We start from the raw sequence: 26,874 nt of genomic DNA, 5'->3' as shown, positions 1-26,874 counted from the left end.
AATAGTTGGGTTTGCTTGTTCGCATAACAAGTAGTAAGGACAGTTGACTGTATTTTAGGCAACTTAGATGCGAGACGAATTGATTCATTGACGATGATTACCAGTAAAAAGTACTCTTCTTATACATCGGCTTTTTACTGCTCTTGGGGTATATTTTTTGCTCGGGCAGTAGTTACGGGCCCGTTACTCTGAACCCGAGCACACACTGTTCGGGCGTAATGTTCACCGGGCCCGTATTCCCCGAGAGTTAGCTATCAACATGGAAGTTGATTATAGGGAGCTAACTAGGACAGGGGTGCCAACTAACTGGTTAATACAACAGTAGTGGCCCTTTTCTCATAACGCAATCTTATTGGAGAGTAGCAATTGCAGCACTAACAGCCACGACAGGTGGGAGGCTCGACCCGTCATGCTAGCATTGCCCTGGCAAGAGAGTTCCCAAACTTGCGATTTGTTGTCCAGGACTTGAACACCAACATTGAAGATGGGAGGAAGGGTATTCTGCAAGAGGACATCGATATTCACTCTAGGATCTCATTTCAGGTGCATGACTTCTTTAACTTATCTCCTGCGCATGATTTTGCATGACTGGTCGGATCGTGAGGCACGAAGCATCATCTCGAACATACTGCCAGCAATGCAAACGGGCGCACGGCTGGTTGCCATGGACTCAGTACTCCCTCTACCGGGTGCGGTTGAGAGCACACAGGAGAGCCTCCTGCATGTCCGAGACCTGACCATGATGATGGCATTCAACCGCAAGGAGCGAGCTGCGGAGGACAGGGCCAGCCTGCTTCAAAGACCGACGCGCGTTTGAAGATTGTCCGCATGCAGCAGCCCGTGGGGAGCCTGATGACTGTGATGGAAGTAATGCTGGATGGCAATTGAGTATAGCAAGGCGCTGTAACTTGTAACTAGCTGTTGGTGCTCCGTACTCGATAGGATGGGCATACACTCAATGGTGATGTCGTTGGATGTTCGAGGTTGCTCGTGTGCTTCTACTAATTTAGTTCTTTGAGGACAGTTTGCACGTCTTGGCGCTGGCCGCCTTTCACCTCAGCAGCTTCCAGGCAGACGCAGACGACGACGACGACGACGAAACGACAGACAACTCGCATCTCCTGCAAACAACGTCGACGTACGCTGCAATGATGTTTATCCTCCAGGTAAGTTGCTGACGGGCTGGTAGCTGACACCGGTCTCGGTCTCTGCCCTCCCGGGGATCCTGGGATGCAAGGGGTTGTTGGTTGTGGGCGGACGGCTGATCTATCTGGCGTATCTAGGAGCTCGCGCGCATTCTTGACCGGCCCTTTTTCCCATGGAAGAAGATCATTGTGGGCTTCTCGCTAGGCCAGTATCTCCTTGAAGGCTTCCTCTCTCTCCGACAGTACAAAGTCTTGCAGGCAACAAAGGTTCCTAAAGTTCTAGAGGGCGAGGTCTCCCAGGAAGTGTTTGATAAGAGTCAGGTAAGCTATACGCCGCGAATAGCACATCAGTTATATCTGCTGCCCATCTGTTTGAGGCTATTCAAGCTAACAATCATATCATAGGCTTATGGACGCGCAAAGGCAAAGTTCGGCTTCGTGAGCGGGCTATACAGCCAGATCCAGAACCTGGCATTCATCTACGGCGACGTTCTCCCAAAAATATGGGGAGCAACTGGTCTTCTGCTCGCGAAATATGCCCCCGAAGGCTTCAGAGGGGAGATCACTCATACCCTGCTGTTTGTCTTTGTTTTCAACATCATTACAACGATATTGTCCCTCCCGACCTCGTACTATAGCACCTTTGTCCTGGAAGAGAAGTTTGGCTTCAACAAGCAAACCGTCAAGCTCTGGGTTATGGACATGCTCAAAGGCCAGATGCTGACTGTCATTCTCGGAACTCCCATCATCAGCGCGATCCTGAAAATCGTACAGACTACTGGCAACAGCTTCTTCTACTATCTTTGGATGTTTGGAATCTTTGTCCAGTTGTTTGCCATCACTATCTACCCAATTGCCATTCTTCCCCTGTTCAACAAGCTCTCCCCGCTTGAACCCGGCGTCTTGAAGACCTCCGTCGAGAACCTGGCCAAGCAGCTTAAGTTCCCGCTCTCCGAGTTGAACGTTATTGATGGAAGTAAAAGAAGCGCCCATAGCAACGCCTATTTCTTCGGACTGCCATGGAAGAAGCATATTGTTATCTACGATACCTTGATTGAGAAGAGCGAGACTGAAGAGGTTGTTGCCGTTCTGAGCCATGAACTGGGCCACTGGAGCTTGAGTCATACTACGAAGCTGTTTGGAATCGGACAGGTGTGTTTATTTTTTTTTTTTTTTTTCTGTTCCATCTCATTATTACATGGCTTACTGACGTTCTATTAGTTCCACATGTTCTATATCTTTGCCTTGTTCTCTGCCTTTGTTAACAACAAATCGCTCTATCAAGATTTTGGCTTCTACAATGAGATGCCAATCATGATTGGATTCATCTTATTCTCAGATGCACTCGCACCAACCGATGCCATCATCAAATTGTTGATGAACATCCTCAGCAGAAAATTCGAGTTCGAAGCCGGTTGGTTCCTCTTTATGACTCTTTTTTCCTCAGTTCCTTAAGTGTCTGGTGCTGACTATTTTGATAGACGCGTTCGCCGTGAAATTGGGTTATTCCAAAAAATTAGCCAGGTCTTTGCTGAAGCTCCAGATCCAAAACCTTTCTACCATGGATGCGGACTGGATGTACGCAAGCTACCATTACTCGCACCCAATTCTTTCTGAGCGCCTTGCTGCCCTGGGTTGGAAGGGAGGCAAGATCACTGGAGGAGAAAAAGAGCCAATTGAGAGCGATAAGCCAGTCAAGGCAGCTGACAGAGAGCTATAATAGAAGTTAGAATCTCATTTCTCCCCTGTTGTTTTATTTTATTGGGTTCTGGTATCCTCTGGTATGGAAAACTTACCGAGTTGGGCAATGACTTGTTGTAAAATAATCAATAACTTTCAATAGACCATCGGCAAGAGGGACGGTCATAAAAGTTCAATTCAGATCTCGGTCTCATCATCCTCGTTTACTTTCCTGGCCGCAGCCATCTTCGCTTTTTGCTCTTGCTTGCGTCTCTGTTTCTTCTGTCGCTTGCGCTCTTCCTTGTCGATTTTGCCCTCCTGAACATCTTCCACGGCTTCAGTATTGTCCTCTACAGCAACCACCTCGTCATCTCCGTCTCCGGCCTCAACAATATCGGTCTGTTCTCTCTCGTAGCTCTGTAAATCTTGCCATCCGCTGACAGCAGGAGTTTCTCGCTTTTTGCCGGCCCAATTCTGTCCATCAGTTGCATTATGGGAATGTAGCTCGAATATACCACCGGCAGCACCGCCTTCATTCTCCAGTTTCGCGTATATAAGATCTTTTCCGAGCACTTCTCCGGCCAATCCAGCCTGGACTCGCTTCAGGTTGTGTATCACTAGGTTGGGAGACGACCCAACGCCAGCGGCAATGGGACCTTGTGGTGAGAGCGTAGAATCTGGCTGGAATCCTGGGTCTGAGGCCGCGCGATCGAGATAGGCTGTAAGGAATTCATGAGCCTCTGCTTGGGATATGCGCTCGCTCTTAAGTATTGTGGTGGCAGGCAGCGGAGTTGGGCCTGCTTGAGATGCCATTTTCCTAGGCTTCACCAATGAATTCAAAAGACAGCAAGATCAAATATCGAGTAATAAATTCAAATCAATTTCTTTCTATCAAACAGTCAAGATGTCAAATTGTGAGTTTATTGTGCAATTGGATCTTCTTGGTATTCTGCGGCTTGTCGTTCTGAAGATTCAATTAGTTTTTGGACATGATTTTTTTTTTTTTTCCAGGTCAAGCAAAAAAAATATTGGTCAGTGCGCATCTTGAACTTGCCTCGAACTTTCGTTTCAATCAACGAAGAAGCGGAAAAGATGTTTTTTAAGTAGCTACGATTCGTAGTTCAAGCCGTTTGAGCTTCAAGTATGTGTATTTTACAGGGTTTCGCGGAGTATTTCTCTGTGATTGAATGGCAAGCTCGACTTTACAAAAAACCACAAGATCCTTCTCCGCATTCAGTGTCTCGCGGCCGAACCTGATAGTGCCTCAAAGAAGTTCAATTGTTTCCCAAATACCATCCTCAGCCTCCATTCTACGCCCAAACCCGATATCAAGCACCTTAGCCACATGCCCAGCTACCGCCCGTGGATTCTCATCCACCGCCTCCCTGGGCGTTAAACGAGATACATACAACCCTAGTCGGAGGGTCCAGAAGCGGCGCCATGGATTCCTGGCCCGTGTGAAAAGCCGAGGTGGTCGTGGTGTGTTGGCGCGGAGACGTTCGAAGAACAGGAAATACATGAGTTGGTAAACTGGGTTGGTTGAATCGTATACGGATATGTTCTACACACCTTCCTCGCAAAATATGAGGAATGGAGTTTGAGACTTCAGTTTAATTAAATTGAGGTCCATAAAATGTGCTGGTCTATTTTCATGTCAGAATTGTGAGTTGGACCTGCAATTACTGTATTGTCTAAGGGAGCAGAACAAGCTTGTACAATAGTGTGCTATAGAATTTTTTTTTACCCACGATATACTTATTTTGGAACTTCTACAATCTACACGTTGATAGATATGGAAGTTTTCTCCTGGCTGAAGTCGTTTCAGTGAGAGAATGGTTAAACGAGTTTACAATATCTTCACATAAACATTAGAACTAGTTATGCCTGAAAATAGTTTTATTTCATAACTATCATTTCCACATTATTCTCCATTTTGTCCCTTTTTAAGTCCCGACCTTGAAGAGAAACAATTTTTATCTATGCTTCGGAAAAGAGGTGGGAAAAAGCAAAATAAGAGAAGTAGAATATTTTGACAAAAGAGGCAGGGTCAACGAAAGGAGACTAAAAGAGAATCGGAACGCATGAGAGGCGTATGCAACTGCTCGACTATAAGGGAATATGCGGAAGTTGAGGGTGAAAGAGAGGAGGGAAATATGATGAGCAAGAAGAAAAGGGAGGAAACCATGAGAACAAGCGTGATATAGTTACTTGAACTTGGAACATGCTTTTGCTTTTTGCTTTTGAAAAAAAATGTCCTACCGGCTATTCGTAGAGACGAAGCGGGTTTGAGAGTAGGGGCAGGCAATCCATTCTGTCAGGAGCTGAAATTGTAGTTTGTCCGGTGGACATTTGAAAGGGTATGATGATAGTTGCTTTTTTATAGTCTAGAGTCGACTGGCAGATACACGGATAGCCCGCCCCTACCCAGTACAGCTCCCTGGCTCCGCCGACTCTTCTCTATAGCCCCTTTCTGGCAACCATACACCCCTTAAGAGTGTAAGTGCCGTTTAATGAGCGGTATCAAATTCAGTTGGAGATAGGCTCCAACGTGTTACCACTATGATAAATGTTAGATGTTATTCTCCAAAGGAACATGTGAAAGAATGAGTACTTACGCGACAATATTCGCCCAACCAATAAGACGCCAATGCTTGTCAACTCTTCGACTGAGGGCAATCTTCTCTCCAATTTCTGTACAAGCTGGGCCAGTCAAGCTCAACTTGGCGGCATCTGCCTTGACACCCATGACCTTTGCACCTGTGGCGGTCGAACCGATGTTGACCATGAGAACCTCATTCTTACTGAGCTTAGCAACCTTTGCCTGTTTTCCATCGGCGGTCTTGACACCAAGAAGGCGTCGAAGAAGGAAGTAATTGACTTCGATTTCACTGTAGATGGCAGGAAGACGGCCACGGTGACCAAGAACGAAACCGAGTAGACGATCAGCACGGCAAAGAGTGGGATCGATTCTAGTTCCAACACCGATAAGTCCACCAGGAACGGCGAATTTGAGGTCGTTCTGCTCGGCAAGTAGGGTTACGACACGACTGAAGATGGGGCGACATTGAATCTTGCCCTGCTCATCCTTGGTGACAATACCTGGTCGAATTTCGATTTCGTCCCCGAGCTTGAGCACACCGGTCAAGATACTTCCACCAGCAACGCCACCTTTGAGGTCTTCGATTTCAGAACCAGGCTTGTTGACGTCAAAGGACCGGATGATGATCATGTGAGGGGGAGCAAGGAAGTCCCTGACTGGAACTGGGATGTGGGAGACTAGGTATTCATTGACGGCATCGATATTGTACTTGAGCTGAGCCGAGATGGGAATAACGGGTGATCCATCGGCCACTGTTCCTCTGATGAACTTCAATATGGACTGGTAGTGCTGGAGGGCGCCGTCCTCGCGCATCAGGTCAACCTTATTTTGGAGGATGATGATATGGTTGAGCTTCATGATCTCGATAGCAGCCAGATGCTCAGAGGTCTGGGGCTGTGGGCAAGTTTCGTTACCGGCAATGAGAAGCAGAGCGGCATCCATGACGGCGGCACCTGAAAGCATAGTACTCATGAGAATGTCGTGCCCGGGGCAATCGACGAACCTACACCCGGTTAGTCATATACTCAAGTATAGGTGCGTAAATAATACGACTTACGAAACATGTCGAAGGAGTCTGTATCTGCCTGTGCATCCTTCTCTCTCGCATGGAGGGTCAACCTCCTTGTCACTCTTAAAGCTTCGGTAGCAAGTAGGTCTGGGACAGGCCTTGTTGTCACACCTGTACACCTTTGCATTGGCATAACCCAGTTTGATGGTAATATTTCTCTCCAGCTCGTTCTTGAATCTGACAGTCTGCACTCCCGAAATAGCCTTGACGACGGTTGATTTTCCGTGAGCGACATGTCCGATAGTACCAATATTGATAGTCGCCTGTCTGGCAATAATCTCGGGTGTCAGCGGCGTGAGAGTAGAGAGATCGAGAGTCGATGGGTCTGGCTGCTCGGGAAGCTCTGGCTTCTTTGCCTGCGCAGGCTGTTTTAGAGCCGACTTGAGCGGTGTCTGTGAATCATCTTCGTGGTCGAGGGGCTCCTGGTCGTCAAAGTTATCGACACCGTTGGAATCGCCGAGCACGGGCGAGCCGGGCTGCGACTCGTCGTCTGAGAAGTCACTGTGCGTCGCCATGATTGCAATCCGCCTGTTCTGAGCTAACGGTGCGCTGGTGGTCGTGGATGTGGTTCTTCGCACACAGAGAAGTTGGAGTTTTGGCGATTTTATTTGGTTATTTTTTCGATAAACTACGCTCAGTGGGGTAACTAAGCAGGCGACGTTCCTTGGTGTTCGCGGGCTGGGGGCTGCGGATTCAAATAGCTCGACTCTGATATTAATCGTATGGACAGAATGCTTATTTCTTTGGTTCTTCGGTTTCCCTTTCTTCGTCTCTCCGTCTTTTTCTGTGGACTTTTTTACTGTTTTATTTTAAATGCGAACTTTTTTTGAGTCACGAAATATTTTTTTTAGTCAACATGGACACGTGACTTGTAGATTTTCCGTCCGTGGGAGGGAACAGAAATGCCTAATTTAATTATTTGGGAGACAGCAACGAAGAAGAATAGGAATAGTTGGAGAGGAAGACGGATGAATTTTGGCTGAGGACGTATAGTCTATGGAGGTGGCAGGCTGCGGGTTAGCAGTGGTGGACAAGGTAGCGGACAGGGTTGCCCCTGAGACTTTGATCTATCAAATATAGTGAATTCACACCATTTTGATCATTGGCAGACGGGCAGGTAGAGTAACAGCTTGGCTGCTAGAGCTTTTCATGAGCTATCAGAATCTTCATCATCTTCATCTTCGTCATCATCATCATCTTCTTCAGAGTCGCCCTCGCTGAGCTCTTCTTCTCCTATAGGCTCTCGCATGATAAAGGCCTTCATGCAGGTTATTCGGTTACCGGTTTCGTAGGCACCGAGTAATCTACCTACCTGCACAGGCTGACCGGGCTTAGACGATTTGCCTCGCTTGGCTTGCTTGGTCTGCTGGATTTCTTCTGGTTTGATGGTCCATATTCTTAATGCACCATCACTGCCAGAGGTAACAACGATGAACTGTATAGTCTTTGAGTTCTCCTGGAGCGGGAGAATTTCAAATTCTTTTATCCTGCTGGACTGGCCATGAGCCTTACCACCGAGCTGGAAGAGGAACGGCGCCGTCGGAATGGTGGTGTCGCCTCCCTCAACAAGCTCCTCTAACGAGTCTGGCGCTGTAGAATAAAAGACGAGTCTCCCGTCTTCGGTAGAGGCTACCAATAGCTGCTTCTTCTCGTCATCAGTTTCAATGTCAAGATAGCTGATGTGGTGTACCTTTGTGAATGGCGAGGTGGCCACTCTACATTTTGGAACCGAGTCCTACTCCAGTCAGTATGTGAATATAAAGGTAACAAAATTAAAAAAGAAAGGCGGGCACAACATACCACCCCGAAGACAACGATACCTCGTTCAAAAGCAACGGCAAATTCTTCTCCGGCCGAATCCCAGCGGATCTTCCTTCCCTCGCCCGTCCCCCATTTCCCTTCCTTCGCGGCCGTCAACACCTCCCGCCCAAAATTCAACACACCAGCTTTCCTGCCAGTAACCAGGTTCCATAGCCTCATGCTCTTCTCCCCCTTGCCCACGGTAAGCATCAGCTTCATACTAGGATGCACGGCAAAGTCATTGATACCGGCCGGCGCACCACCAACGGGAGCGGTGTCCCCACTTGGTCTTCCTTGAGTCTTAGGGTGCGGTGCCTTAATCGATGAGACAACTGTCCAGTCTCTGGTCCTTGTAACTGCAATGGTATTGTCCTCTGACGCAGATAAAAGCTTCGACCGAGTAGGGAAGTGCATGGCCGTAATGCTGGCTGAGTGGTGCATGAGAGCTCCCAGTTCGCGATTCCGAGGGTTCTCCAGAACTTTGTTGCCTGCTAGCGATGGCAGAGGCACAAGGCCAGTATCTGCAGACATTGGCGAGACCGATAAGCTGTACAGGTTGATGCGGTCGTCTGTGCCTCCGGTAGCCAGCAGAACATTCTGTTGCTGCTTGTTGTCTGCGCTGGGCATCGGTGAGAGCGCCAGACAACGAACCGCCGACGTGTGGGCCTGGAACAGGAATGTATCCGTGAACTTGACCTGATCCTCGCCTTCTCCGACATCTTCAGGCCGCCCCTTGGATTTTTCTTCATCGAGGGATATCGTGGCATTGATGCCATGGAGGACTCTTTCGTAGGAGCCCGCGACTATCTGCACTGTCGTCTCTCTCCTGGCCATCTTTCCTCTCTTCTCTGCCGGCACCTTCGCCTGCTCCTCCTCTCTCTTCCGCTTCATATTATCTTCTTCTCCGTATCTTCTTCTTCCTCCCTTTTCTTTTTTTTTTAATATTATTTCTCCTTGCCTTTTGCCGTCCTTTTTACTTCGTCGTCTTCGCCGTCTCTTTTTTTAACCTTTTTCGACTCTCCCGTCAACTTTTTCGCGGATCAAAGTATCTCCGCTTAGTCAGCTTAGTCAGCAAACTGCTACATCTCGAAAAGCAGCAAAAAAGCAGAAAACTCGCAATTTTGTCGAACTTCACGCAGGAAAAGCGACGTCCACCAACTGCAGCCATCAAAACAACGACCACCGCCATCGATTCCATCTCATCAGAGCGACGCATCGCGCTCGTATGACCCCCGAGAGGCCCCTGGCCCTCGCTTTTTGCGTGTGAATCGGATGCCGCCGCGAGAAAAGCCTCGATGCTCTCTGACGGGCCGCTCGCATCCAGACATGACGAGATCGCGTATGTAAACCGCCCTTTTTGACCGTTCCATCGTTTCCCTCGCCCTCGGTTTGCTTGGACCCGTTCGCTGACTTTTCGTTCTCCCCTAGGCGTTGTGTGTCGTCGCGGAAGCGCAAGCTGAGCGAGCTCTACTATGCGACGGCGACCTTCCCCCATCCCAGCGACGCCGGCGGCCACAGTGAGCCCCTGGCCCGCCTGAAGGAGGCCGCATTCCTCGACGCCAACGACCTCTCAAAGTACGTGTTTGACCCGTATTACACTGCCGGATATGCTCTTCTCTGCTGGACTTCAGCAGTGCTAATAATTGCGTCCATACAGAGGCCGACTCTTCGACGAAAATACCCTACCTGAACGGCCACGGCTCGAGACTGTGCTTGCTGAGTGTGAGAGTAAATATGGACCATCGCGCCCAGATGAGCTCGATCGCCCGCAGGTACCGGCCCTCCAACCGGCAGCCGGCATAGCTAGTCATGAACAGCCGACCCAAGGCGGGCCCGCAGCAGGCAACGATCAACCACAGCTCACTGTGTCTTCGGCGGGTGTCCAGACCACAGAACCGCCAGAGCCAGTGCAATCCGTCGCTTCATTCCAGCACCAACCCAATGGCATAGACACCAGCCATCCTCAGCATGCCGCCGAAGCTCCCGCGAAAACTGCCTCTTCACCCGATACAGCCGTCCAGGCTACCACCCAGACGACTGCCCACCCCCTCTCACCTCCAGAAACCAACCGTACCTCTTCCTTTAACGACCGCCTAGGTGTCGCGCCTATCATTGTTCCTCCAAAAGCCGCCGAGGTCGCTTCTTCGCCCATGTCAACCGGTCCATCCTCCAGTCATACATCTGCCACCGAACGATCCCCTGCTTCTAGCTCAACCGAATCAGTCGCCTCTATTGCTGAATCTCCTTCAATGGGCAAACACTCCACTGACGAACCCCCTTCAAATGTCCAGTCACAACCCATGTCCACCGCGGTACCCTCAACCCCGGATGAACAGCTACAGCTCGAAGCTGCCATGTCCATTCGAAACTCTACCACCCCTAAACAGCCTCTCACAGCCCAGGACAAAGATGGAGACCAGCACATGACCGAAGCTCCGGCAGAGCTCAAGGAACCGCAGCTGAAGCGGGAGCCTACGGAGTCAGTCACGAACAGTCGGCCGTCGTCCTCGTCTGGACCCCAGGTGGTGCCAGATGGCAAAACTGCTACGAAACCAGTCGAGAACCAGCGGCAACCTGCCGAACAGCAGCACCCAAGGCCAGAACGGATGACTACAAGAGTCGCGTCCGGCGCAATTCGGCACAAGTCTGTATCGGAAATCCTGGGAGAAAGTCCGAAACCAAGCGCAACTCCAGAAACCGAACAGCACTCTAGGGACTCACGACGGTCATCCGTGTTTGACAAGCAGGCTGGCACTTCACACACTTCCCCAGCTTCACCATCAAAATTGAGACTGAGCGAAAGACCAGACAAGGAGAGGAGCAGACTGTCAACGGTTGTTTTTCCAAAGACATCAAGTCAGGAAAAGGAAAAGGCCATGCAACTGGCTTCCGGGAGAGATGAAGAAACCCGCAAATCTCCAAACGAGGAACAGGACTACCTATATACCCTCTTCCAGGCAAAGGCCCACTATCCCCCTCGTACTATGAGTCTCAATACCCTTCTATCTACAGCCCACAAAACCCTCAGTACTTCCAACCACTTCCTCGAATACCATGAACAAATGGATTGCCGCACCTTGAAGCGGATTTATCAGCTACAGCATTCCAACAGATGGGCTCTCCGGCAACTACAGCGTTCCCCAGAACCACCGAGGCAGGCCACTCACTGGGATATCATGCTGGATCATGTAAAATGGATGCGAATGGACTTTAGAGAAGAACGAAAGTGGAAACTCACGGCAGCAAAGCGCTGCGCAGAGTGGTGTGCAGACTATGTTGCGAGTGACGAAGACTGTCGACGCTCTCTACGAGTACCTGCTAACATTCCACCTCCACCAGCAGCAGAAGCCCCTGAAAGCGATAAGCTCATGGATGGCCACCCGGATGAAGTGCTGCCAAATAATCATCCCACCCCTGACTTGATCCATTCGGCAGATGACGACTCAGTTAGTGATGGTTTCAATGACGAGCATCCTGATTTTGATGATGGAAATGTTCCTGCTGCCATTTTCTCATCCGGCTCGGATGAGTTCACATTCCGCATGGAGCGAACCATTGCGTCGGAAAAGATACTTGGAGAACTTCCATTATACTGTCCCGTACAGATAGCTCCAGAAACAAACAAACCAGCCTTTAAGATCCAACCTGATGATGTATGGAAGACGCAGCTACTGCCTGTCTCAAAATACGCTCAGGGAACAATCCAGTTCAAAGAAGATGGCCCGCCTAGAAAACGAAGTCGTTACGATTACGAACAAGATACCTATTATGATGGCGAGGAAGAGAATGGGTACAGATCTCTCTTACCAGAACAAGTGGACGTCGCTCTCTTCTCCCCGGAATACAAAGCTCTTCGCGATCGAATCCATCCGGGCAATGCATTCCGTCCTCCAACCGAGTATATTATGCCACCCCTTGGGTTCTATGAGTCACGGCAATCATCCCACTGGACTTTGGCGGAGGACGACGAGCTTCGAAAACTAGTACAAGAATATTCTTTTAACTGGTCCCTTATCGCCAGCTGTCTGGCTCCGCGATCGTCTTTCGTCTCTACTTCTGAGCGAAGAACTCCTTGGGAATGCTTTGAGCGTTGGATTAGCTTAGAAGGCTTACCTCCTGATATGGCGAAGACTCCGTATTTCCGAACATACAATGCACGCCTTGAAGCTGCTCAAAGAACAATTATGAACGCACAACAACAGGCGGTTCAACAACAGCAACAACAGCAGCAGCAGAATGGCGGTCAAGTAAATCCGAGCGCTCAGGCATTGATACGGCGGCGTACTGCACAGCCATTACGGGTGGAGAGAAAGCGGTCTTCAAGGCATTTGGCACTTCTGGCTGGGATGCGAAAGCTCTCTCAAAAACGAGAGACGAACCTTCAGAAGCAACAGCATGGTATGGAAGCATTCCAAGTTTTCCTTTTATTTTTCCTTTTTTTGCCTCATACTCTCCGATAAAATCTACACGATCACTTGTCTTTCCCTGTATATATCACCCACTTGTGTCACCAAGCTGACAATTTTTTTTTTTTTTTTCTATTCTAGCCACACAACTCGCCTCCATGCGCAAGGTCAATGAAGCGACCCAGCCACATCCGCCAATCTCGACGCCTCAGGAATTCAGCCAGTTGAAGCACGAGAGGGAACTCAAGTTTTTGGAGAAACAAGAGCAGTACCGTCAGCAAATGATTGCTCATCAGCGGGTATGATATTTTCTAGCGGAGCATACAAAGTTTCTACCCAATCACTGACTTTGTACTCTTAGGCTGCCATGGCCCAGCGTGCGGCTCAGCTTAACCCATCTGGTCAGTTCAATGGTATACCAGTCCGGCCTCCGGCGGCTGCTCCCAATGGCGCCGGTGGTGTCCAAGTTCCCATTACAAATGGGTTGGCCAACGGCATACCAAACGGCGTGGCCGTCTCTCAATCTCGGCCACACCCAGGAATTGCAGCCATGCCCAATGGTCTACCAGCCACTGGTCCAATCCCAGTGCCCAGTGGGATGTCGATGAAGATGATGCCTCAACAAGGCCTCCAACAGCCTATTAATGGTCGGCCCGGTCTTCCTATCCAAACATCCCCTGACAACTCGCGTATCATCCGTGAGGCCAATCGTCTTCAAGAGCAACAGCGTCTTCTCCAATCCCGCCAGCAACAACACCAGTTCCACAGTGGTCAACAAGGCTTCGCTCCACAACAGGGACCCCATTCTTCCCCCAACATGAATGCCACCCCCGCCACTACTTCAAGCAATCCTGCCCTCATGGCCGCTTTCCAAGCTGCAACCAACGGTGGAAGTCCATCATTTGCTGCTTCATCTCTTACGCCCGGCGTAATGCCTGCCTCTTCTCCTCGCATGAACCACCCATCCACGTCCCTCAATAACGCTCCATCATTGCCCAACGTAAACAACATACAGGCCTCTCTCCAACGCCTTCATCCCACTATGTCTCAAGAACAAGTCTCGAAACTTGCCACAGAGCGTCTGCAGCAGTATCAACAGCAACGGTTATCACAAGCAGCTCTAAACGCTGCGGCAGGTAACCTTGGTGTCGGCAACCTACCTTCTAACTATCAGGCTGGGAACTCTGGGCAACAAATTCCCCAGCAAGGCGCTGTGAATGGTGTGACGTCAGTCCCATTGCAGAATCAAACACAAGGATACATGAATCGGTTAGGTGCTTCACAGGCTGGAGGCCAACAGAACCGGCCAGGGGTCGGCATAGCCAGTCCCGCGATGACCAACATGCTCATGCATCAAAGCCGAAGTGCAACCCCGCAGAGTCAGCGTCCTAGTAGCCAAGGAGGGCCACAGCAGCAGCAGCAGCAGCCGCAACAGCAACAGACACAGCCACCGCCGCCTGGTAAAAGTCCGAGACCTGCGCAAGCACAAACGGCGTCTAGCTGAGCAGAATGTTAGAAAATGGGGATTTAACGTGTACATGATTTTTACCGGTGGTGTTTTATTCCTTCCGTTGCTTCCTTGATACTTTACTCTGTTTTAATCGCTCGCCTGATGTCTTTACATGGATAACGACGTACCCCTTTTCCTTCCATCAACTCCCACCTTTATCCTTACTCCTTTGCCATTCCATCATTACCATCCCCAGCACATACGTACGTCTTTGTCGAAATGCAATGCTCCCCCTTGCCTCAACCGTTAATGTATGTACTTATATTGCATTAGATGCGTGCATGTATAGGTTTGCATGCTGTGTGTTTGGTCTGTCTCCTCTGGACAGTGTGATCTAGCCATACGCACTTATAGCACCTTTAATAACTATGATAAAAAAAAATATTTAAGCATCAATATCACTTCCGACCTCCCAGCAGACGTAATGCTTGCTTAGATTTTATACTTTCAGTGGATATAGTTAGACGTCATGTTATTCTTGCTTAGTCACCCAGCTGTCGCCGCTAGTCAACGAGCCTCAACTTCAAACTGTTAGTATTTAATTCCTTCAATATCTTTGACCCAGCATCAAGGGTTATATAGGAGAGCTAAATCTGATCTTATACCCTGTCCCAAGATCTACGATGCAACCCGAAAGCTCGGAAGGAGTTTCCAAACCGAAGCCGTTTTCCATCGCGCTCTCAGCCGACTCTTCTCGCCGTTCAACGCCCACGCCGTCCACGCAAAGCAAACCAGCAGCTCCCTTCGGAACAAGAGAGCTCTCGAGCAGAACTCGAAGATTCAACGATCATGATTCAGCCAGTGAGGATGAAGGAGAGCCAGTGCCAGAAGAAGTCACAGGGTTCGATCACCAAGCTGGCGGTGCAATAATCAGCAATAAGCGGGTGAAGAGGGAAAAGGAACCGCTAACTATCAAGATTGAGTCACGAAATAAATGGAGAGACAAGCTGCATGCTCGCACACAGGGGGAGCGACGAAGTTTGCTACCTGCTGAAGTACAAGCTCAGAGGAAAAGGGAGGCAAATGGAGCCGCGGAGTCCACAATGGAGGTTGATGCCCCGGAGGTTAAAGTTGGTTTGAGCTATGCAGAGCCTAGCGCAGAGGCAGTTGCAACACATACAGTGGCAGGGGATATGGAAAGTCATGGAAATGGGGACTATGGAGGCGCGGGCGCCTCGGTGACTAAGGAAGAACCGAAAACGAAACCACTATCGCAGGACGAGGCTGCTTTGCAGGCTCTCATCCGTGAGAGCAAAGGGGAATCGGCAGAATTTAAACCGTCGGATCTGGTCATAACAGCCCGTCCTAACGAGAATAACTCTTCAGCTTACGATGAAACCAAATCATTTCGTCAAGATATAGAGTCACGTCCTGCCCCGGCAAGCTTGAGCGCCTATAATGCAGTGCCAGTGGAAGAGTTTGGTGCTGCATTGTTACGCGGTATGGGGTGGAAAGAGGGACAGCCTGTTGGTAGAGGAAACTATGGAAATACCCCGGTAACAGCCCGTGTCCCTGAGAGAAGGCCTGGATACCTTGGAATAGGCGCAAAAGATCTCGGTGGGAAAGGAGATGCTGAAGTCGAACTTGGAGCATGGGGGAAGGCAGCAATGAGAAAAGAAAAGAATGAAGGTGAAGGGTTGTATACACCTGTTATTCTGAAAAGTAAGAAAACGGGTGAGATCATCACAGAAGAGGATAGCGGAAACCATCAGCGTCGAGACAGGGATCAGGACAAGGATCGAGATAGGGACAGAGATAGGGACAGAGATAGGGACAGAGATAGGGACAGGGATAGGGATCGAGACAGGGACCGTGGATCAGGGCGCAATCGGGATAAAAGAGACGACCAACGTAGAGGTCATGATTACGGCAGGGAGAGAGACAGAACCGGCGATAGAGATAGGCGTCGAGACAGAGACAGGGATCGAGACAGAAGGAGGGACTATGACAGAAGATAATAGGATCTTCTACATCTTTACGTTAGGATACTCATTATAGTGCCATCGTTGTTTAGCTATGTAGAATATGTATCAATAGACAGCAAGCCAGCAAACTTGGATTATGGCCTAATGTCTGTAAAATCTGCTAGTTATCAAGTCAAAATTCCCACAGTTACACATTCAACTCCTTGCAAAATTCCGTAAAAATGCACTTTTTATTCCACCTCCCATTGGAATTTGATAACGGCATCTGTTTCGCATTAGACCATAATTATATCCTCCTCGTCTGTACCATTAAGTGCTGGTGCTGCACTTCCCACTCCTCCGTCCATCTCACCAAGAACCCATTCCACGAGGTAGCTTTCATCAACTAGCTCCTCGATTCTCCGATAGTGTCTCTCAGTATATGCAGCTAATGCTTCCAAAATATCTTTCATAGCGGCTGATTTTCCTGATTTGCCATCATTTGGAAGGACATATTTTCGGTCAGCAAGCTCAATAAAAGTGGACGACGGGTATGACCTGAAAAGTGCGTATAGAATACGCTGTGACACTCGTGCAGTTCGAGCATTCGTATTCCAGTCACGCAGGCGGATTAGAAGAATGTATAAGAGTTCATCGTCTAATGTCTTAAGAACTGCATCGATGTCGGCGTTTCCCGTCAAGTTATCAGGATCTCTTTCCGCGGTATCCTCAGTCGCATCAATGGCTGTGGTAAATAGAGACAGTAACCGACCCGGATGGTTTAGACGAAGAGCAAGGGTAATGGCCTCACGGTAAGCGCCAGCGTGAATGTAGTTTTGAAGTTGCTGGTCCTGCTCAATCCGTTCAGAGCTCGCTGTGACTGCAGCAGACAAGGTGCTTGAGGTCGTGTCTTTCCAGAAAGTCACCACAGAATCTGCAGCACCAGAGATCAAGGAGAAATCATAGTTGCTTTCTGTCGTATTTCCCTGGCTCTGCGTTACGGATGAAAGTGTGTAAGGAGTTGCCAAAGCCCAGACGCGGTCGGTGTGGTTATCTAGGGTCGTCTCTACCTCACCAGTGGATGGGGACCATATTTTCACTAATCCATCAGCGCCGGCGGAGGCAACTAGGGGGTTGATTTGTGCAGCCCCTCGAGAAGATATATCCTCATCAGATTGAGAGATATGTGGCGGCGGGAGCCATAGTACTTTCAATACACTATTACTGTGGCCCTCGAATGTCAAAAGACAGCTATAATCTGAAAGACTCCATAATTTGATAGTCTTGTCGCCAGAGCCAGTGGCAACTATCCCTCTGCTAATTGAACCAGGAGTAGTGGTAGAAATCGGTGTGTCCTTGGGAGCAAATCGAATGGACCATACGCCCCTCTTATGACCACGAAGAACACCAGTAACCGCGCCATCCTCGACAGACCATATCTTGGCAGTACGATCCTGTGAAGCAGATGCAAATAAGGTGGATGAATGGTTCACGTCAAGCGCATTTATATCTTTTTCATGGGCTTTTCGAGTATAGAGTGCCTTTGGAGTGTGCGGTTTTGATCCTGTGACATTGAGTTTGGATGTATCCCATCGTTTGATAGTTCGATCTTGGGAACCAGTAATGAAAAAGGGGGGTGGATGGTTGAGGGGATCTTCAAAGGCAGGTGTACCTTCAGCTGGGGCTGACCGCGGGAACGCAATGGCCCCTATTGATTCAGCATGGCCAGTGAAAGTTGCAAAGCAGGTAAAAGATGAAGAGACTGGGTCTATTCTCCATAACTTGGCACTGTTGTCTTTGGCTCCAGTCACGAGCCAGTTTCCAGACCAGTCGACATCAAGGCAAATTATGATTTCCTCATGACCCTCAAGTCGAGCGACATCGGCTCCAAAGTGGCTTCCAGATCCTTCAGCCTCATTCATAGAATTCGCGCGAACAATTCTTATATATTCTGAGTTGGTGGCCAATGCAAGTAATGACCTGTCCCGACCAATGCAGGCCATATCAATAACTTCATCATCGTTACCGGAAATTTGTCGTGAGACCGGCAGCGGCTCAATTCTACCTCCATGTGCGAAGGAGGACAATGGCTCGAGGGAATGAATCTTCAAAGACTGGTCAACATGAACAGTCAACAAGAACGGTAGATTGTCAGAATATTCTATTGTGACAATGGCTTCTTGTTCACTTCCTATGGGCTGGTCTTCTGTGACTTCACTTCCCCTACTAGAATCCCATACTCTCAACTTGCCGTTCTCGCCACCGATATAGCAGAATGGGCCGTCCGATAAGAACCCAGCCGCTTCAACGCTCTCAAGGACAGGTATGATCCGTTTGCAGTCCCATGTCGTCGCATCCCATATGATCACCGTTTTATCCCGACTGGCAGATAGAAGGGTATTTTCTGATCTCGAGAAGGATAGGCTGCGCACGACTGATACATGGGAATCCAGGGACGCGGCCGATTTACGCTTGCTAAGGTCCCATATTCTGATTTTGCCGTCTTCACTCCCGGATGCTAAGCGAAAGCCGGAAGCCATAGAGTTGGCTTGGTCATCATCGTTGCTCTGGATATTCTTGAATTTGGGCTTCTGTTTCTCGTTGAGCTTTTCTAGAGCAATTTCAAAGAAGCACATAGCCGAAATAACACCCCCATGGCCATGGAACGTGTGTGTTGCATACCCTCTTCTTAGATCCCAAACTTTTATGGAGCCATCCGCACTGCCAGTTGCAAGGAGAGAGCTCGTAGGGTCAATCGCCGTCGTCACAACGGGCGTTGTATGAGGTTTAAGGGACCGCAGAAGTTCTACTTCAATGGTACGATTCGAGTCGTCAGAAGGCTTAAGAGAGAATATTCGCATCGAGAGAGATCTTGAGCAAAGCGCAAGGTGGGATCCATCGGGGGAGACTAAGAAAAAGTTAGCTCAGCCCGTAGGAGAATGTAACATTCAAGAGCATACATACCCGATATACTGGTAATCAGTTCTCCATCCTTAATAAAGGTATTAGTTCTAACTCGCATGGAAGAATCCGTCTATCAACTTACGCCTTCAATTTGCGCCAGCCTCTCTCCAGTTTCTAAATCAATGACCAAGGCATCTTCGCCCACACATGTCGCCAGAAACCTACCACTAGCATCAAGTGAGACGCCCCCGCCAGTGTATATAGGCTGTATGGTCTTGTGCACCTCAAAAGTGGTCTTGACAGCAACTTTAGACATGGCTTGATAACGAAGGATTATTGCGCAAAGAAAGGAAAAAATAAAATAAAATCAGCAGTTGGTGGAGTAAGGCGCCATCAGTCCAAAGATTGATATACCATATCAAGTGAGCAACCAATCCTAGCAAAAATCAGAGTACTTTGTTCAATATGAAGCCGCAAAAAATAAAAAATAAAAAAGCTGCCACGCGCTTAAATTTTTATTAACAGGGCAGAAAAAGTGGGTCTGCTAAACTAACCGCGATAGGCGCCAGTTGTTCATAACGTCAACTTCCTTAAATAACAACATCCACAGTCCAGAAGAACGTCATTTTGTGGATCATTTTGGTTGACCAGAGAATTATACCCCTAGAACACACTCCTTGAACAGACCATAAGCGATACTGCGAAATGATTTTTTCCTCTAACTTCTCTGCACAGCTAACTGACTAGTATGGGGAGACGTCCATATTTGAACTCACTTGCTTTGGTATGTTGGGTCAATAAAAAGAACTACGTCGATTGAATTCTCAATTCATATATGAAGCCTGTGTCCTTATACAGTGTAAGCTATCAATATGCTGATAAATTATTAGGGCCGGTCTCCTTACGAGGCACCAGAGCTCATTGTAAATGGGTCGGCTATACCACAACCAAACCGACACCTAGCGAACTCGAATGCTGATGGATATGTCCAAGAGTATGACGCTCGTGGACATCCTATCAACCGCCGCTCAAAGGCTGAGGCTAGGCAGCTTAGAAAGGCAAAGAATGATGTTCTATCTACCATGGGTATCGTTGTCAGCGGTGAAGAGTTAAACACAGCTAGTATGAGAGAACAAGAAAAGATTGCTTTACTCGCGGAGGAAAATGACTTTGGATTGGCCCTAGCGGCTATCGATCAGCTTAGCATGTTTGGAGCCTCTTGGTGGACGAAATCTCTGGCCTGTCGAATTCAGGTGAATATTCATATCCCACCCACACCCTTTCCCTCCCTCCCTTGTCTTTTCAGTTACTAACATCTTTTGTAGACCTTCAAAAGTTACAATATTGGCTCTTTAACAGATATAGTTTCCGGAGAACGTCAACGAATTGGCTTTGCGGGCTTTTATTTCGCAGGGCTTCCCGTTTGGACCGTATCTTTTTTACTATCTGTTTGCCGATCACACTTCTTAGAGTCAGCATTAGACTCTCTTCATTCAACTCTTTCCTCCCTTATCGATGCAAAGTGGTATAAAAAGTTCATTCGTGGCCTAATGAGCGTATTGTCTTTTGGGTACATGGCTCCCTTTGCCCCAATGTTAATTTATTTGCCTGCTAACCGTTATCTAGTGCTAACTCCGCCGTTATCCTTGTCCTCGGACAAGGGTACATGTTTTCCCTTCTACAGTCGCTTCAACTTTTACCTCCATTCTCAATCCCATCATTATACTCCTTTATTCCATTTACCGCAAATTCTCTGATACAACTACCACCCCTCCCCTCAAAACTATCAGCTCACACGATCGGTCTTTATTGTATCTCTCTGGCTACTTCGCCCTTCATTCTATTCAACTTATATATCAACGTTCGCCCTGTGGTTGAGGCGAGAGTCTACAGGATCCTTCGACGCCGCCTTCCTAAACCCGATCGTCCTGATAAGCTTTCTTTAAGAGTTGCCGTGGAGAATGAGCTCATCGAATGGACAGTTCCGTCACTTGGTAAGAGATCAGAAGAAGAAATTAAAAGAAGCCATTTTACTTTAGCCCAGGAGATAAAGTATGAGTTTGTTACGTTTAAAAATTGGTTACTACGCTCTGTGGGCTTTCATCCAACTGCGAAACCAAAACCAGCCACTGGAGAAGCTGCTTGGCTAGAGCGATACGAATCCGTCCAAAGACGAGTTGGGCAGCTGCAACAGGAGTTAAACCCGGAAAGTAATCCCGATTTGCCGACAGCTGGACTGGATCAAGAGTCTCAGGCTTCACATACAATTAATGTCAATATGGTTGGCCAAATTCTAGAGGACGATGAGAACCGATTTGCCCAATCGCCAATACAACTGCCAGAAGGATATTTTTCTGATATACGAACTTCCTTGCCCCCCACTGGCAATGATACTGACCTGTCAATTCCTAGTCAGCATGATATACCACTTCATGCTGTGGATTCTACAGAGGTTACCGCTCATGTTCCTGCTTCCCGGACGAATACTCTGTTCTCTCCGTCTCCATCTCCAGAATCATCTCCACCCTCGTCCCCCCGCGTTAGGGCTTCTCTTATCCACCAGAATTCTGATGTGATTACAATGCATCTAGAACTCCTGCAAAGTCATACAGAGGCTGAAGTCGAAAACCAGGGCCTTAATGCAAGTGTTTCGCTTCCAAATGGCGTTGTTCACCGAACTGAGTCACAAACAAGTGCCATTGATCGCGCCGCATCTGAGTTATTGGATGCATTGCTCTCTGACTCAAGCCAGCACCCCAGCAACGTCCCTGAATCCACTCGAGACAGAGACCATTCTATTTCTAATGACCCAGGACGAAATGGTATAGATACTACAGCACACCATCCTGAGGATGAACCTGATGCATTGTGGCAAACTCCTGGGATGAATCACACTGCACCGAATCCCCCACAGGATAACATAAGTAGCAGTTCCAGTGAGCAGATGACCAATGGTACTGGTCCTCAAAGACAGCCTCTTCTCGATCGCCCTGGACTACATGCCGCTGAAGAATGGGACCATCACGTTACTATTCTCTCCTCGCATCCCGTGGATGCGTTTTCCTCACATTTATCTTCTATCATAACTTCAGTTTTATTTTACCCCTTTGAATCTCTTTATCTTCGAAGCCTTGCTTTTACATATTTATCTACCCAGTCTTCGGCAATAATTCTCCCACTTGGTGCCACAGCATCATTGCTTGGACTCCAGTCTAATATACGACCACTGGGTGCGTGGATGGGAGGTGGGAATGCATTAGATATGCTATCCTACGTTGGAAAGATGGCACTAATAGTGGGGTTTGAGACGGTTATTAGTGCAGGAATCTGGGGACTAGGGGCCAGTGCTGCTGTCACTCTTGGAAAAGTTAAGTTTCAATGGGGCCAGCTGTAGAATTAACTATGATATAACAGGGTTTATTGTTCAGAGTCATTGTTTTTTATCTTACATTGCGTTCGTGTCAAGTAGAGGATTAAGTTACAATAAGAATGTAATTGGAGCTTATTGAAAACTGCTCTCACTTACTTCCGGGAGGTTTTGTCTTCCTCCTTTCCCAAACCATTAAATATCCTTCCCGCGTAAATAGTGTCTCACTTTCTGTACGTTTAACCCAAAGATCCTGGGCCTCCAGCCACTCCGGTCCCTTCTGCTGCTGTTGTTGGGCATTCTCCGTAGCCATGGCCTTATCATATAGTTGAATAAGCCATGACACCTTATGATTCCCTGCGGCTGCGCCTGGTGTGGTTGTACTAGCCGCAGATGGCCCAGTTTCGGTCAGATCCTTGGCCGTCTCAGCGCTGTTTGCGGCATTTTCTGGCCCACCTGGAACATTCACTGCAGCGTCAAGAATGACATTTGCTACTAGATCATAAATAATAGGTTCACCTGGAGGGCATACTGACGGGTCGGGCTCAACATATGGCGACATGTCAAGTCCATGAGGCGATGGGAAGGTAACTATAGTTGGATTTCGCTCAGCAACAAACTTATTTTTACTGAATCGTTTGATGTGGAAAAGAAGGTAAGGCGGTAGAGGGTGTAGTAGCCGGTGCCGTACACGGTGGGCAAGTTTCTCTGACGCAGTGATACCATTATATTTGTTTAGAAGCGTGGTAAGAGGGACCTGGGGTATAATAGAATCCTTGTTTGAGGATTGAAATAGGGGAGTGGGAGGAAGATCCAACGTAAGCATTAGAAAGGGGTTGACCTGAGATGTGGTTGTGCTTGATTCCGAAAAGACAAGGCGGGCATTCGCGCTGTCGGACCTAGCTGTGATGGCCTGACTCTCAATGCGAAGTTTGCCATGGAATGCCGATTGAATCACACTAGTTGGCTTTGAGGAAGGTTTTTTGGAGCCCCCCAAAGTCAGATGGAGGTTGTTCAAAAACCATGAGAGAAACTCGATGGGATCCGATTGCTTCGTTAAGGTAAAACGTTTAGACGATCGTATTGCAACCTCTTGGAGTAGCTCGTGCGGCGAAACGTGTGCCTTGAAAGCTCGGGGATTCCATAGTTTGCGGACCAGTACCCCAAATCTCAGAGGAAGCTGGGGAGTGCTCAGAGCTGGGAAGTCATGGAGTAGAAAGAAGTTCCTAATTGGGCGGACATGCGCAAGCAACTGAACTATGACATTTAGATAGTCATTGGACTTGATATTATTCATTCCAACAAACCCTAGCAAGCCAAGATGTTAGCATCGATATCATTACACCAGCTTTGGCGTTGAATTGCTCACCTGGCCTATAGCGTTTGCCCGACAAATCAAATGCATCTATGACCGTCTTATCCAGCTTTGCCACCTCCTCCTTGGAAAAGTGAGGATCAACCACGTATTTGATATCATCCAAGCTCTTGTTCTTCACCTCATATCCTTCTGGCAACACGTAAACTTTCTTCGTCTCCATGTTAATAAAGACATGGTGTTCAACCTCGAGGGCATGGAAGTAGGCGTGCGATTTCGGACCGCGCCCTTGGTAGTATTTGCCGCATACTAAGCACGCATAGACATTGATATTCGATAACGAAACCGAGCATAGCTTCTCGAAATCAAAGTCGAGAGCGGCTCTTTGTATTGTATCCAAGTATAAGTCGTCGTATCCTTCCAGGGGTGCGTTTTGCCTAACGGTTCGATGGCGATTATCATCCTCCTCCAAGTCTGATTCCTCTGCGGTTGTATCTCTAGTTTCTTTCTCCCCGCCTTCATATGTAGCTGTCTCTTCATTCAAATTATGTCCATTGCCATTCCACCTCTGTTCCGTACGATCTGTGAGACTTCGTGCATGGGCCGTCGCGTCTGTTGGTTCTTCCGTAGAATAGATCTTGGGTCGCTTTGAAGCAGGCGAGTCTATCTGAACAGGCTCATCAAGTGGATCTTCAGCCGGCCTCTTCGTCATCATGAAGCAAATGTGTCGGTGCTGTACAAAGATATAGCAATTGTCGTCCCTTGGTTGCCTTTTGGCTCTTTGCAAGCTGAAGCTTTGAACGCATAACTAACTATATGTGCCAAGATTGGATGACTAAGATCCAAATCTTGAATTTGATAGGTCAAAACCAAACTCGATGCCAAAAGCCCATAAAAGACGACCCTGAGGACTTTGATCCAACCTCACAACCGACCAGCTGCCTAGCTAACTATTAGAAAGGCCGCAGTATTTTTCTTGAATGTCACCCTTTTCACTCTAGCTAATATTTGCCGAGAGAGATACCAAACATTGAAAGACCTACCTAGCTGACATAATTTACAGCCGTTCACGGATCGAGCATCATGACCCGCTCGTTCAACTAGTTAACTAATTAAGGATCGAAGGATTAAGTCGCATGCCTTCAAAAAATGGGCAATAGAAATGCTATCTACTGAACCGTCTAACAAGTTACATCTATTCCTCGTCAACCCAGAGTTCAACCTCTTCAATATCAAGTTTCATCTGCCAATTGCCTCTCCATGAAGACGGATTATAGACGGGTTCTTGCTTTCTGTCCACCGTATGGGAGACAGTTGCATTGCGAAGGTCATTCTCTATATCAAAAGCCACACCATTTGCCCTATTTCCGAAACACAAATTGTCTTCCGTGCTTGTCCAACCAGGTGACCCAACTTTCCCGGGGTAGATATCATGCACAGGGCTCAGCTCGAATAAACAGGAGTCTTGCCAATTTATTACCTTCTCTTCCTCTGTCGACTGGATTTCGCCACCATCTTTGGATGGAACAGCAATGTATGCCCCGAACATGCAAACATCTCCTGTTTCCTTATTTTTGCCAGAGACCAGAAAGAAGGCACTTCCTGGCGTCGCACTGATATCTGTAGCCACAGCTGATAGCCTGATCTCACTGAGACGTGGCTTATAATGTCGATGGAGGCGCAGATTATAGAAACTGTATGAAGACCTGGAAAACATTATACCAAGCTGTGCCATGACGGGAAATGTCAGAATATTTGTCGGACTGGGTAGGTCGGTAGAGATATTTTCCATATCGAAACCAAGTCGTTCTCCCTCCTTAGGTATACCGAAAAGGCTGCTTAGGATGCGGTAGTACCCATCCAGGAGCCAGGGCTAACATGGAATCAGCATTTACCTTGATCATTCCAAAGGGTGCAAAATTGAAGAAAGATAAAACAACGAAAAAATAACAGGTGAGAGGATTCTTACCGTAACCTTATAGGCATCATCGAACATTGGCCAGGTGATTCCAATATTTGAATCACGGGCAAACGCGTTTGTAATGCAGCTGGAAACACGATCCAAATCTGCCAAGGCGTCCCCTTCCATCCGATCATTGCAGCCGAACTGATACACGAGGAGAAGTTTGATGAAAGCATGGAAACTCTTTCGCGGAATCGTGAGATGGTGAAGATGAGTGTTATCCCCATGTAGCTTCTTTGCTAATGGACGGAAACTATCACGAGCAACAGGCGCAAAGCACGGGTCAATTTCAATCTGCGAGGAGAAAAGGATATCCAGGACATCATGGTACATCTCATCGCCGTCTTCATCGCAGTTCACAGCAGCGAACTGTAGCCGGGATTGGTCAAATTTGTCGAAATGATATGCTCTATCTCTGGCTTTTTCTGCCCACTCCTTCCTGTTATATGGTAACGTAGAGCCGTCACGAGAGGTTGCAAGACTCTGGAAAATGGCCCTTCTGTGATCTGCCCATGTTCTCCCGCGGCAGAAATTGCTTTCATCATAGAGAGTTCTGGCTCGTAGATCATTAAAAGGAGCATCTATCAAAGCCCAGATAAGGGCTCTCGCAAGTTGTTCGAGGGTCATCTTCCGAGAGGTGCCCAGATCAAAGGGGTATCTGGAGAGGTATAGCACACTGGAATACAGTATATCACCGGCTTCGTCGAATAGAGAGAAAACAGGGCTAGAGCCCTTAAGGAATGAAACAAATGCATCTCTATCAACGTATGCAATCCCAGCTTCTTCTGTGCCCTGGCGATCGAAAAATTCCTTGAGCCCGATATACTCGCTCTCTCTTAGACCACAATATTCGCTGCTTTCGGTAAGTCTGTTCAAAATGCGCTCAGGGGTCATGTACCCCCCGGAGATCCATTTGTCCAGCTGTTCAGCATCGCTCTCGGGCCCCATCTTTGCTAACGATAAGAATAGCTTGGGATATTGGGTATTGAGGATAAGTTCTTGCTACCTAGTTAAGTTGATAGCCTGGGTAATTCGCTATTAAAACAAAGAAGTGACGAAGCCTGGTTACGAATCCTCTGTGAAGATCGCCAACAGCCTTGTTCAGCTGGGCTGTGATAACATCCTGTCACTAGTTAACTACGTTTCGCATTTAATAATGTTCCGTTCTCATAACCTTCTATTTTGTTCCTGTTGACCAAGGTAACTATAACT

The 26,874-nt window shown here is 48.1% G+C and overlaps 10 protein-coding genes across 10 annotated transcripts; 4 read left to right on the top strand and 6 right to left on the bottom strand.

Annotated features, from left to right (window-relative positions):
- Window positions 1-547: 547 nt before the first annotated feature.
- Window positions 548-2,865, top strand: ARB_01060 (uncharacterized protein; the record flags this gene model as incomplete). Its single annotated transcript, XM_003012763.1, has 6 exons — window positions 548-811; window positions 1,011-1,166; window positions 1,284-1,466; window positions 1,551-2,297; window positions 2,367-2,559; window positions 2,666-2,865. The coding sequence occupies 6 exons, from the start codon at window positions 548-550 to the stop codon at window positions 2,863-2,865; spliced, it is 1,743 nt and encodes a 580-aa protein (XP_003012809.1).
- A 158-nt stretch (window positions 2,866-3,023) lies between these two features.
- On the bottom strand, window positions 3,024-3,638 carry ARB_01059 (uncharacterized protein; the record flags this gene model as incomplete). Its single annotated transcript, XM_003012762.1, has 1 exon — window positions 3,024-3,638. One exon carries the CDS (start codon window positions 3,636-3,638, stop codon window positions 3,024-3,026), a length of 615 nt encoding a protein of 204 aa, XP_003012808.1.
- Window positions 3,639-5,436: 1,798 nt separating this feature from the next.
- On the bottom strand, window positions 5,437-7,008 carry ARB_01058 (uncharacterized protein; the record flags this gene model as incomplete). The annotated part of the gene is made up of 2 exons (XM_003012761.1): window positions 5,437-6,427; window positions 6,482-7,008. 2 exons carry the CDS (start codon window positions 7,006-7,008, stop codon window positions 5,437-5,439), a joined length of 1,518 nt encoding a protein of 505 aa, XP_003012807.1.
- Window positions 7,009-7,640: 632 nt separating this feature from the next.
- On the bottom strand, window positions 7,641-9,509 carry ARB_01057 (uncharacterized protein; the record flags this gene model as incomplete). Its single annotated transcript, XM_003012760.1, has 3 exons — window positions 7,641-8,228; window positions 8,294-9,289; window positions 9,453-9,509. The coding sequence occupies 3 exons, from the start codon at window positions 9,507-9,509 to the stop codon at window positions 7,641-7,643; spliced, it is 1,641 nt and encodes a 546-aa protein (XP_003012806.1).
- Window positions 9,510-9,588: 79 nt separating this feature from the next.
- Window positions 9,589-14,203, top strand: ARB_01056 (MYB and HSA domain protein; the record flags this gene model as incomplete). The annotated part of the gene is made up of 5 exons (XM_003012759.1): window positions 9,589-9,632; window positions 9,812-9,868; window positions 9,951-12,691; window positions 12,841-12,998; window positions 13,061-14,203. The coding sequence occupies 5 exons, from the start codon at window positions 9,589-9,591 to the stop codon at window positions 14,201-14,203; spliced, it is 4,143 nt and encodes a 1,380-aa protein (XP_003012805.1).
- Window positions 14,204-14,832: 629 nt separating this feature from the next.
- Window positions 14,833-16,167, top strand: ARB_01055 (G-patch domain protein (Spp2), putative; the record flags this gene model as incomplete). The annotated part of the gene is made up of 1 exon (XM_003012758.1): window positions 14,833-16,167. The coding sequence occupies one exon, from the start codon at window positions 14,833-14,835 to the stop codon at window positions 16,165-16,167; it is 1,335 nt and encodes a 444-aa protein (XP_003012804.1).
- A 242-nt stretch (window positions 16,168-16,409) lies between these two features.
- Window positions 16,410-18,974, bottom strand: ARB_01054 (uncharacterized protein; the record flags this gene model as incomplete). The annotated part of the gene is made up of 1 exon (XM_003012757.1): window positions 16,410-18,974. The coding sequence occupies one exon, from the start codon at window positions 18,972-18,974 to the stop codon at window positions 16,410-16,412; it is 2,565 nt and encodes an 854-aa protein (XP_003012803.1).
- A 791-nt stretch (window positions 18,975-19,765) lies between these two features.
- On the top strand, window positions 19,766-22,411 carry ARB_01053 (uncharacterized protein; the record flags this gene model as incomplete). The annotated part of the gene is made up of 4 exons (XM_003012756.1): window positions 19,766-19,801; window positions 19,908-20,270; window positions 20,343-20,587; window positions 20,644-22,411. The coding sequence occupies 4 exons, from the start codon at window positions 19,766-19,768 to the stop codon at window positions 22,409-22,411; spliced, it is 2,412 nt and encodes an 803-aa protein (XP_003012802.1).
- A 124-nt stretch (window positions 22,412-22,535) lies between these two features.
- ARB_01052 (uncharacterized protein) lies at window positions 22,536-24,411 on the bottom strand (the record flags this gene model as incomplete). The annotated part of the gene is made up of 2 exons (XM_003012755.1): window positions 22,536-23,692; window positions 23,754-24,411. 2 exons carry the CDS (start codon window positions 24,409-24,411, stop codon window positions 22,536-22,538), a joined length of 1,815 nt encoding a protein of 604 aa, XP_003012801.1.
- A 483-nt stretch (window positions 24,412-24,894) lies between these two features.
- ARB_01051 (uncharacterized protein) lies at window positions 24,895-26,610 on the bottom strand (the record flags this gene model as incomplete). The annotated part of the gene is made up of 2 exons (XM_003012754.1): window positions 24,895-25,572; window positions 25,669-26,610. 2 exons carry the CDS (start codon window positions 26,608-26,610, stop codon window positions 24,895-24,897), a joined length of 1,620 nt encoding a protein of 539 aa, XP_003012800.1.
- Between the last annotated feature and the right edge of the window lie 264 nt (window positions 26,611-26,874).

Source organism: Trichophyton benhamiae (assembly GCF_000151125.1).
Source record: "Trichophyton benhamiae CBS 112371 chromosome Unknown contig02295.1, whole genome shotgun sequence".
Taxonomy (NCBI): Eukaryota; Fungi; Ascomycota; class Eurotiomycetes; order Onygenales; family Arthrodermataceae; genus Trichophyton; species Trichophyton benhamiae.
The sequence above is the reverse complement of the archived record's forward strand: the minus strand, read 5'-3'. Positions and strand labels throughout refer to the sequence as shown.